Below are 11,923 nucleotides of genomic sequence, written 5' to 3'. Positions count from 1 at the left end.
TTCCTGTTCAACCCTGCAGATATGGCCCAAATCTAAAGCCACTAAAAGTAGTTGTGGAAGAATAACACATAATAAACATTAGTTTATAAAAAATATCATGGGTACTGATTTTTGGACTCAGGGCAGGGATGAACGATATAATCTACATATGAGAGATTCTCGGATAGGTTTGTTTTACCACTCGGAACCTTGCCACAAGAGCATTGTTTAGCAGGAGAGGTGAAAAACATCTGCAGTTCTCCGTTTTTCTGAAGAGGTCGTGGTTTTCTTTCGGGACTTGCGAAATGTAACTGCTGGACCCCAATAAAATCAAGAACATGACAAAGGTGACTACCTTTCTCTTGTACTCTATGTAGGAGATCCGATTGATGCAGTCATTACTATCATACCAAATGTGAAGGAACTAATTCCAATGTCACCTAACAGAGCGAAGGGATGTGTACTCAATGCAGGTGTATTTTTTAATTTCTTTTTCTTGGTGTCTAAACATCACATTGGGATTAGTAGCGGGTTACATTCCTTCAATTACCATCAATAGACTCTTTAAATGTTGATACTTCTCGATCTGATCTAATGATCTCTCTTGCCTACCATCCATTGTCCTGCAGTTGTCTCTTATGATCTTTACTGGTAATGCATACTCATGTCACTTGGGTCAGTGGAATACACAGATTGTGGCATTTCCTCAAGTCTGTAAGTGGTGTGGTTGGAGCTCAGTCGAACAGATGTAGGACTCCTATTTCGGGACTTAATTCCCTGTCCATATATTCGTCCGTCGGACACTAGATCGCTAGTAAATAATCCATCTATTTAACTAAATGTTTAGCTATCCTTTCCATTGCCATGGTCTCCCACATTTTGCTATACCATAGATTAATAAATGTGGGAGCTTCGTTTCTACATGTGTCCTACTACTATTTTTGCAGGGACCAATAGTTGAAAGATCAGGGACCATTCTTATTGCCCCTATTTTTCTGGGACTGGGAAGAGTACCAGGCCTTTCACTGAAGCCAACACTTCGTTCTAGGAAAGTGAAATTGTCAAACTTTCCCACCAGATGTGCATGGGATCCCCTTTGTTGCCAAACCGCCTCCATCACAGGTCAGCCACTATGCATACATTTTGTTCAACCTATGCAGGGATAGATTATATTGCATCCTTATTCTAATAAATGATTCCTTGTGTTGGATCGAGTTATTAAATCTGAATGGATCTAGCCGTAGACCATCCCACATTCTCTCTGGGATGTCTCTGGCCACCATGTCCTCCCAGTCTCTGAGGCCCAGGAGAGTCTAACAAGAGTTTATGCAATTTTGATCTCACACCTTTAGAGTCATCCATTGTCATTATTACCTTTTAATATTTCGCTAACTCTCTGGGGGCTCCTAGTGTATTCCTACTCAGTCACCCAAATGCTTTTTTGCAGTCCTTGAAGGATCTAATTTTTCCCTTGTATTATAGATTGACCATTATCCTACGTGCTTCTTTCTGCCAAGCTTACTAGGCCATGCCTACACTAGCCGGGTAAAAGTCTTCATTATCATGAATGGGCGCTGAATGCCGTACTAGAGATCTGGCTACTATACAATCTTTGTGACCTATACAACTTCCGCAGCCATGATACTTCCCACAGTGCCCCCCCCCCCCCCACCGTGTCCATGGTACTCAGTGTCTGCTTTAATATCTCAGTAACCGCTTTCTGATAGTTCCAATTTATGACACCTAGAATCAAGTGCCAAAGTTGTAAATTTGCATATTAAAGGGAGTTACCCTTATAGACAGCTGAGGTTGTTGCAGTGAAAGGAAGGGAAATTCCAAAGGAAGGGAAATTCCTATCACCCAATGCCCAGAACATATTGTTTGGTGTTAACAGGATGTCATGTTTATTTTGTCCACTGGACGAACAGACCCAACCTCATGCATCAAAAAACACTTGACTGCCAATTTACAGTGTACAGTATGATATAGAGGTGGGCGAGCTACTAAAAGCTCGAGCCAGAAGCACGACTCTGGCTCAGCTCGCGGTCCTGTTGGAACCCATAACGACCAAAGCTGTCATGTGGCTTCTGCTTGCTTCCCACTCCGTACCCTGGATGTGTTAGGGACAGAGTTGCGGACTTTGGACCAGAGGAACCCAGTGCGAGAATGAGTGTCAGCTCAACATCCTGTGATTCTGGGAAAATCACTTCATTTCCTCATCAACAATGAATGGTGACCTTTGGTTATTTAACAGGTGCTTACGTAAAGCTCTCCAATACCTTTGGGTTGAGTTCTCGCTATGTACAAACTGCTGAAAGGTGCACAAAGAGATAACAAAAATAAAGCCTTAACATAAGAAATTTCACTCTGTATTAATTTGGGCTAGTACAGGGTTAACATGGCAATTGCATGCCTTAGTTTACTAAAGGTTCATGTTTATAATTTATCACTTTTGATAAAGTACTTCTCAGTTTAGTGCTATAATGTGGTGGATTAATGTCAAAGCTCCCACACATAAAAGAAATAAACTTTTTGAATTTTGAAGAGACAATCATATTTTACGTGATGTTTGGTCTATGATTACATAGCAAACATTTTCAAGGCTCGGCTCAGGCACAGAAACATAGGAGGCAACCCCTTGACTTGGCTTAGGGCCGACTCTCCCCATTAATCGTTGGCTCGCCACCTCCGGTTCGATATAAAAGAAGAGAACTGTCTACTGATAAGGCAAGGTATAAAGCAATAGAAATAAGATGTTCAGAATCCCCCCCCCCCCTCAGAATTTTATATAGCGCAAACTAGACCCGAGGAAATCGGGTATCCGAGCGCTTTACATGAGCACGAGTTTCGATACAGAAGGACACATTAATTTTGATTAGGCACAGTTAGGAAATTGTAGTTGTGGTTCATAAATACTAAGATTTTATTACAAAGACAAGTGCTCTAAGCAAAAGCATTAAACTATAAGCTCAGCATGCATCACTGACCGTGATTACAATATAACAAATTTGAGACTGTAAAGTGTTAAATACATTTTGGTAGGCAGGGCAGAGAAACACCCGATGTGTACTGTTCTATTTCATTGCAAAACTACATAGCATTTCTAGAAACACACTTGTGGGTCTGACCGGAGTTCTTAATGATTACTTGAGCATCCATGTAGATTAAGTGACCTTATGGTTGGTGTGATTTTAATTTCATGTTCAAGCCTAAAGGTAGTTATATATAAATATCTTTCATGAGGAAAACAGAGTTTAGGAATTATGGTGGTTCATAAGACTACACATTGGTCATTGATGGAAGGATAAAAGAGATTAAGAACAGAGGAAGTGATCAGAGGCGCTGAATGAAACTAAGGTGCCACCATCACCACACATCAGCCTAGGTGGACCACCATGTTTTGCTGCAGAGACTCAGGGAGTATAACTCTCTGCCTATTTTGGGCGGACAGTGGTGTTAAGGGATGATTTTAAGGAGTAAGGAGAATTGGAAGTTATGCTTGCGTTGGGATACCAGCAGTGCTTTTCAGGGACTCAACTCTAAATCTAGGTTCTGTATAGCATGAGGAAATCAATCATGTCCTTTAAAATAATTTGAGCTAAACGTACATTCTTTGTTATGGGAGAAACTGAAATAATCAAACAAATAAACATCAAGAGAACAATAAGGGCATATAGAAAAATGCTAAATGTACTCCTAAAATATTTGAATCTTGAACTCTCCTTGGAACCTAGGTCTTTTATAACCAATCTCTATCATAACAAATCTATTTCTTGTCTCCATTAACTTCAATCCTCCAGGATCCAACTATTTTCACGGACATAAGGTGGGTACTAATTTGAGAGAAAAAAAGACCATTGAGGTGTTCTAGAATCTACATACTCTTAACAATGACAATATTAACAAGCACTTGCAATGCAATCGGTCTCGCCTTTGGGACCTCATATGTATTTTGCTATGCAGCACATTAGCCTGGGTGCTGAAACATCAACTGTTCTTTAACATGGAGGGAAAGTAAGCACCAACTGCGGAACACGCCAGGTATGGGAACACATGGAGAGAAATACTGCCTATCAGCGGGAAATAGTATAGTCAGAAGCTCTGTTTTTAATATAAAATTGGGGCCTTTGGTGTTCTTATCACTGAAAATACAAGATTTGAAAAAAATATTATTGTCTACGGGTGATTGTGGAAGACTAGTTTCTATGGCCTGGAATTTAGGGAATGCTAAAGTGATTCTGGTCTTTTACTGACCTCTGCTGGTCGTTTTCTATCATGAAAGTTAAATAGAGGCAGTTGCCGGAAAAATAAATAAGGAAAGTCCCTAAGCAGAAAGCAATTCCGGTATTTTACTGACCTCTACTGGTCGTTTTTTATCAAGACAGTTAAATAGAGGCAGTTGAAAAAAAAATAGTCCCTAAGCAAAAGTGGAAGCAGACAAGTCCTGGGGCTGATCTCCAGAGCCCAAAAAGTGCATACAACAGATCTTCCAGACAGCGCAAGCGCTGTCTAGGCTCGACCTAAAAAAATGTAAAGAATACAAATTAGACTTATGATTAGGAGGGAAAGAATGACAAAATTGTCAGCTTTTCCACTGGACCATTCCCAGGCTTAAAACTAGGCGCAGTGGGTCGTTTTTAAGGTTCAATATAGGAATATAAATTCAAGACTTATTTTATCGTCCATTTTAAAATTGCGATTACCTTTTAATACGGTTTGGATAACTTTAGGCTACATATATCCATTTAAGTATGCTAGTACCACACTGCTTAAACAGGACATTCATCTTTGGCTTGTAACTGGAAAATGGATTAAGCTCTGGGTATATCACCATCTTGAGATATGGTCTTTTTGAACATCTTGCTAACTTTATCAACAATATAATTTACTATACAAGGGGGAGGCAGCACACTGCCTCTCATCCCAGCACAGTTCTCCTCATCGCATTCTAGTAATGTAGTTTTTCACCAAAGTTGGTGCAGGTAGTGCTGTTATCTTTAGAAACATGCTTCTGGGTTTAGCCCATCATCAGTAGAGAGTAGAAGTAATAAAAAGCATAGTAAAGTCATCTGGGGTTGCGGAAATGCTGCCCAAGTCTTCATAAGTCACAGTAGAACGCCACATGTGCAACCCATGGGAGCTTTTCAGTTTGTTGGCTCAAGGAAGCCTGTTAAACACAAGGGAGAGGGAGCAAACTGCCTCTCATCCCAGCACAGTTCACCCATTGATTCTAGTAAATGCAGTATGCTTACTTCAAAGTTGCTGTCGTTTTTCACCAAAGTTGGTGCAGGTAGTGCTGTTATCTCTACACTGGTGTTTCTGGGTTTAGTCCTTTATCAGTAGGGAGTAGAAGTATACCTTAATGTAGCAAAGGAAGACCGACTGGTATTTCTCTAAAAGAGAGTTATAACCAAGCAGGAAAAGAGGTTTATAATGAAACCATCAATCAACCTTAAACAAGAAGGAAAAAGTCTTGATGGAGGATAAACTATAACTGTACAAAACCAATGTTGATCAACCCCAAAGCACCAGACATGGCATATTGTACAAAGCGGCTGAACTTATACAATTGTATTCAACTGGCCTATTTGTTTCGGATTAGTGACCTTACTTTTTCTACAGTTGAATGCTTTTCCAGTAAAGCTTCTTGACCAGTGTAAAACACAGAGCATTGCAAAACCAATGAACACTTTAGTTACCGGAGGTCAAATCTGGCATGCAGTCGTTAACCGAGTCCTCGTCATCAATGACATCTATTAATATCTTCCCCTGATCAGATAAAGCTTTGGATGCTGCCTGTCTCCGGCAGCGAGAGCCCAGGTCATTGTCTTTAAAATCTGTGATTTTACCCAATTCTGCAAAGCAAAGAGAAACACAAGGGGCAAGTTAAGCCTAAAATTTCCCAACAAACAGTTCTACAAAGCAAAATACTTACACAAATAATTGTTTAGTCACCTCATTCTTAGCTGTCAAGAGGTCAATGAAAGCAGATATGGTCAGGCTGCAATCCAAAATTTGAAAACAAAATGCAGCACCGTCAATTCTTAACTACATTCAATGTATCATTCACATGCAAGCTAGTATCTGCAGAGGAGTATGTTCCTTCTGAATGTCAACTACTTCAGTATGTTTGATTCAAGATGGTTGCTTTGCTAGTCACTCCACAGCTGCTGAACATAGAAGGCTTGGTTCTGAGAAGTAGCTGGTTATTATTGGTGAATGGTTGGTGGATATGTGGGGTGGAATGTTTGAGTCTGTTGCTGTGCAAGATTTTTGGAATATATGATTTGTATATGTGCTTGCATGAGTTGCTGTATGCAAGGTAGGAATGTTCTATAAACAGGTCAGTCAAGTGTAGAAATTGAATCTTATGAAAAGGAATTCCCATACATGGCCTGATACTCTGTTTATACACATTGAAGATTGATTTCTCCAGCAATTTGTCAGTCTGATTCCAAGCAACAAGCCAAAATGTTCTTTTGTCTAGGCAGATGCCACACATTTAGGCAACTTAGCATTGTTACTCTGTTTATACACATTGAAGATTGATTTCTCCAGCAATTTGTCAGTCTGATTCCAAGCAACAAGCCAAAATGTTCTTTTGTCTAGGCAGATGCCACACATTTAGGCAACTTAGCATTGTTATTCAAATTGATTTGCATGAAAAATATTGCTACCAGGTCTCTTAAATATTTAGAACTATGAGGGTCATTTGGAGTTTGGTTGAAATGCAGAACCAGTGTAAATTAGCTTTTGATCCAACCCACCCCACCACATTGGAGGTTCCCCGGCCTCAGTTAGAGGAGGGGGAGAGAAGGGGTGGGAATACTAGCTATCTAATAGTGGCAGAGAAACAGAAAGCTCTGCTGGCTGAAACAATTGAGGGGCATTCCTTCTACCACAAAGCTGCTAATGTGAGAACATCAGAAGGCACACACTATTTTGGGCAGACCGTCAATGTTTTTTTTTTTCCTGCAAGGCATAGAGAAAACCTGCAGGAAAATGTAAACAATGTCCCAGATGCATAGGTAGAAAACTATCTAGGAGTGCATGGTATTAGATTATGTATTTCAGAAACAACCCCCCACTACAAAGGCTTTGGATCATGCCATCTAGATTCAGGACTGCTCGCCCTGCATACATTTTTCCCAAAAGTGTTCCCGCCTTACGGGCAGAAACAGTTGCTTTATAAAAGACCCCCACGTCATTCAGGGCCACTGAGCAGCCAATCAGGAGAGGGCGTCCAGCACACTGGGCGTGTAAAAAGAACATGAAACCACCAAAATTTGGCCATATTGATCAAATTCAGTGGAATATTTCATAGGAATCAATGAAGCTGTATGACTTTTTTGGGATTTTGAGACAAAAGTAACAGATTCCTGGAATCACATTCACTGTGACAAATTAGGCACTACGGGACACACATGGTTTTCTGGACTCAATGGCAATAGTTTATATTTTTCAAACTTTGACAAGCAGAGGCACAGACAGGGATAATGAACTTCTTCCTTAAACACATCAAAATGATACCAAGGGGCCAGAGTTATTACCTCAACCGTGGACCACTTCAATGATCTAATGTGAATCTCCCACTCATGTTCTTTATGCCATCTATTGTGTGCTGGAGAATGCTCAGTCTTTACACCAATGGAGGGTGCTTCAATATCATTTCAGTAAGTTGACCACCCCCACAGCAGTAGTGTGCGTGCTATGTCTTTTTAGGTCTCGCTGAGTCAGCGCGCATGCGCTGGTCGGAGAGACATTTTGTAGGTGAGTTTTCAAAGTGCTGCTGGCTGGCCTAGTGCTTGTGTACACGCGAGCGTACACGCGAGCGTGCACGCGAGCGTGCACGCGCGAACCGCCAGCCTTCAGCAGCACTTTGAAAACTCGCTCCGCCTCTCATTGCTGCGCGATGTCATTTTTTTTTAATCCTCTCTCCTACACCCTCCCTTCTCCGACTCCCTCGTCATTCTTTTGTTACTCTTATGCTCACGCTTGTTTCTCTTTGATCTTAGTGCCTCCAAGATCTCTCTCTGTTGCTCTTTCCTTACTGATGTTTGCATCTGTGGGATGTTTCTCTCACATTCCTCTGTTCCTAAAGAAACTCTGCCTCCAATTTGCATTATATGTCTTTTTTGCTTCTACATTATGGGTCTATCTTTCAGTGTTCTTTCTTTGCCACCTCTTGCTGTTTCTCATTTCTGTTTCAAGTCTCTCTCAGTTCTATATCACAGAGCTCTCTCTCTCTCTCACCTCAATATGTGCAGGCATTTTTTCACTTTTTGCCTCTCTTTCTCAGGGACGTCAATCACTCTGACTCTGCCTCACCCTGCCTTTCTTTCTGTTTCTGTATCTTACCCTATCTTTGGTGTTTGTGGATTCTCCCAATTACCTATGTGACTCTGACACTCCTCAATTCTGTGTCTCGTGCTTAGCTCCTTCTTTCACTCACTTCTGTTTGAGTCTAAGATAGCCCTCTCATATCAATGTCATCCCAGTGCCTATTTGGTTGCGATCTCAATTTCTCTCTTCTGTTTCTCACTGGCACATGTAAGTCACACACAAACATGTTCTCTCTCTCTCACTCTCTCCCCCCCCCAGAGGATCAGCGAATAAAGTGAGAAGGGGAGCGCTGAAAATTTCCCACACCATTCTCTTTACAACCCCCAACTCTCATTCCCATCTTTATTATTTATTATTTATTTATTTATTATATAAGTTTATAAAGCGCGACAGCTACCCAAAAAGGGTTTCCCGGCGCTAAAGATATGGACCACTTGAGGAAACTAGAAACTTAGAGGAGAGGTTGGAGCAGATTACTGGCAAAAGAGCCAGGTTTTGATGGCTTTGCGAAAGCGCGTATAGTTGGTTTCCAAACGTAAGTGCTGAGGAAGGGAATTCCAAAGCTTAGGACCCAATAGGGAAAAAGATCTGCCCCCCATCCTTGCTAAGCGAACTTTAGGTACACAGAAAAGACCTTGGTTTGATGATCTCAGACAGCGAGCCGGAATGTAGGTTCGCACAAGGTTTTGCAGATAACTAGGGGCATTGCCCCATTTGATTCTGTGCAGAAGGCTGAGTGTTTTAAATTTGACCCTTTTTCCGATCGGTAGCCAGTGGAGTGCCTTAAGATATCCGGACATATGTTCCCTTCTGTTGCATTTGCAGAGCAACCTTGCCGCAGCATTCTGCGCCAATTGTAGGCGGCGCATGGTTCCCTGTGAGGACCCCAGGTAGAGAACATTTCCGTAGTCTAAACGGGAGGTGATTAGTGCATTGACCACAGACTTTTGGGTGTCGTCCGGTAGCATCCAGATGATTTTCCTGAGCCACCTCAGGATGGTAAAACAGGTGGATGTTAGGTTAGTAACCTGGGGCTCCATGGTTAGGCCGTTGTCAATGATAATGCCTAGATTGCGAACTTTTTGTGAAGGAATGGGTAGGGAACCCATTTCGGATGGCCAGTGTCTTGGGTTCCAAAGGGTTTGAGATTTGGGCCCACGATTACAACCTCCGTTTTGCTACCGTTGAGTTTGAGCATATTTTTGCTCATCCAGGTGGAGATGTTCCTAAGACCAGACTTCAAAAGGGAGGGGGAGTCATGGTCACCATTGGAGAGTGAGAAAATAATCTGTGAATCATCGGCATAGGTAAACATGTTTAGACCTGCTGCTTCAGCGATCTGAGCAAGCGGAGTGACATATAGGTTGAAGAGCAGAGGGCTTAATACCGAACCTTGGGGGACACCGTGAGGAGATAGGTGGACATTCGAGGTCGCATTACTGGAGGTGATTTGGAAAGTCCTAAGAGTTAGGAAAGATGATATCCAGTCCAATGCTGTGCCCCTGATACCTAAAGTGGAAAGTGAGTTTAACAGAGTGTCATGGGAGATAGTATCGAACGCTGCACTGAGGTCGAGTAGGATCAGTGCGGCGGTCTCACCTCTGTCAACTAGGAGGCGAAGATTTTCCGTCACACCCAGCAGTGTGGTCTCTGTTGAAAAACCAGGGCGAAAGCCCGATTGGGAGGGATGAAGTATGTTATTCGCCTCTGAGAAACTAGCGAGATGTCCATGAACATGTTTCTCCATAACTTTGGAGAAAGCAGGTAAGAGAGATATTGGGCGGAAATTTGCCAGGATTTTTGGATCTGCCGATGGTTTCTTAAGAAGAGGTGAGACCATGGCATGTTTCCACATGGCTGGAACCTTAGCTGTTGTGAGAGATAAATTTAAGGCTTGGCAGATAATAGAGAGTTGTGGGATGTCGAGAAGTCTAAGTACAGAGATTGGGAGGGGGTCATTGGGAGAGCCAGATTTAACTTTCCCTAAAATGTCTTGGAGACCCTGAAGATTTATCTCGGGCCATACTGTAAGTGGCTCGTAGGACAGATATGATGCAGGGGAGAAGGTGATCATCTTCGGGACGAGGTCCCGATCTGTCGCTGTTTGTGTCTGGTGTTGCTTTACTATGTCCTGGTGAATTATGTCGATCTTATCTGTGAAGAAGCGCGCCAGTTCTTCGCATTGAACATAATTCAGTGGAAGAGGTTTGGCTGCAGTGTTTGAGCCTGCTAAATCTTTTACAAGATTAAACAAAATTTTGGATTTATTTGTGGCATCTGAAATTGATTTCGCCACGTAATTAGCTCTGGCCATGGAACATGCTTTGTGATAGAGCTTAAGTTCTTTTCGGTAAGTCAGGCAGGCTGCAGGGGAGTAGTCCTTCCTCCAAAGACGTTCCAAGCGTTTACACTTGGATTTGGCTGCCTTCAATTCCTCGTTGTACCAGGGCGCAGGAGCATTGTGGGATGCAAATTTATTACGTGCCAACGGGAGACAGATGTTTAGAGCTCCTAATAGCCAATTGTTTATATTAGAGGCAACAATCTCAATATCTTCAGTATTAAAGAATTCATCTAGAGGGGCAGAGTTTAATACAGACATGAAGTAAGTTATGTCTAGTCTCTTCCAGTTTCTTTTGCCGGACTGCCCTGTCAAGCCGGAGGATCTGAAAGTCAGATGGTTAGACACACTAAAGTAAATGAGAAAGTGGTCTGACCACTGTAAGGGCGTGGCTGGATGGCTAAGTGACAGGGGAAAACTGGAAAAAATTGGATCCAGTAAATGGCCGCCTTTGTGCGTAGCTCCCGAATTCCACAAAGTAAGATTCATGGCAGCCACATCATGAATTAGATTTGTGGCAAATTTGTTCTTATGGTCATCTAAGTGTATGTTCAGGTCACCAATAATAGATAGGTTGCTATAATTTAACCTGACCGAGGCAATCCAGTCCACCAGTTGCGTGACCCAAGAATTCAACGGGCCAGGTGGTCGGTAAATCAAGAGACCTATGAAAGAGAATTTCGGATGGAGTAAAAGTTTAAAGAGGGCTATCTCACAGGCATTTAAAGAGACATGTTCCAAGGTACAATGCAGTGATTTTTTGAAAATGACTGCTATGCCGCCCCCTACTCCGGTGGTACGATCTTGTCTGACTATCGCATAGTTTGGCGGAAGAGCTTCAGCTATATCTGGGCCTGAGCTGGCGTGAAGCCACGTCTCAGTGAGGAATAAGGCATCCAGTAAATTGTCGGATAGTAGATCGTATATATTTCTTTTATGTTTACCAAGGGATCTACAGTTTAGGCTTCCAAGGCGCCAAGTATGTGTCGGCTTGTGACCTTGGGAGGTGGGCCTACAAAGCTTGGGGACATCGAGTTGGAAATTGCAGTTAGAACATGAGATGGTGTCACACCTGTCATTTGGTAGGGTCTTGCAGTGTTGCTTAACAGGCGGTCGCATGGACATTAGTAGATGAGACGAGTACACCCTTTGTCCACAAACGTGGGCTCCTGGGGAGGAGGGCCCTAGGCCCGACCTGGCGCGGACGGGCGCAGACGGGCTTCCCTTTGGCGCGCCATCGGCGCGCATACGGCGCGCCCG

At 42.6% G+C, this 11,923-nt stretch overlaps 1 protein-coding gene across 1 annotated transcript in view; it reads right to left on the bottom strand.

The window, feature by feature from the left end:
• Nucleotides 1-11,923, bottom strand: part of RAD51AP1 (RAD51 associated protein 1) — a 361,837-nt gene that overhangs the window by 168,442 nt on the left and 181,472 nt on the right. Inside the window, exon 7 of the mRNA XM_085652597.1 lies at nucleotides 5,679-5,834. Coding sequence (XP_085508723.1) covers nucleotides 5,679-5,834 — 156 coding nt within the window. The remainder of the gene's footprint in view (nucleotides 1-5,678; nucleotides 5,835-11,923) is intronic.

The sequence above is a fragment of the Triturus cristatus genome, chromosome 4_1, assembly GCF_964204655.1.
Source record: "Triturus cristatus chromosome 4_1, aTriCri1.1, whole genome shotgun sequence".
Classification (NCBI taxonomy): domain Eukaryota; kingdom Metazoa; phylum Chordata; class Amphibia; order Caudata; family Salamandridae; genus Triturus; species Triturus cristatus.
Note: the sequence above shows the minus strand (reverse complement) of the source record. Positions and strands in the feature narration are given on the sequence as shown.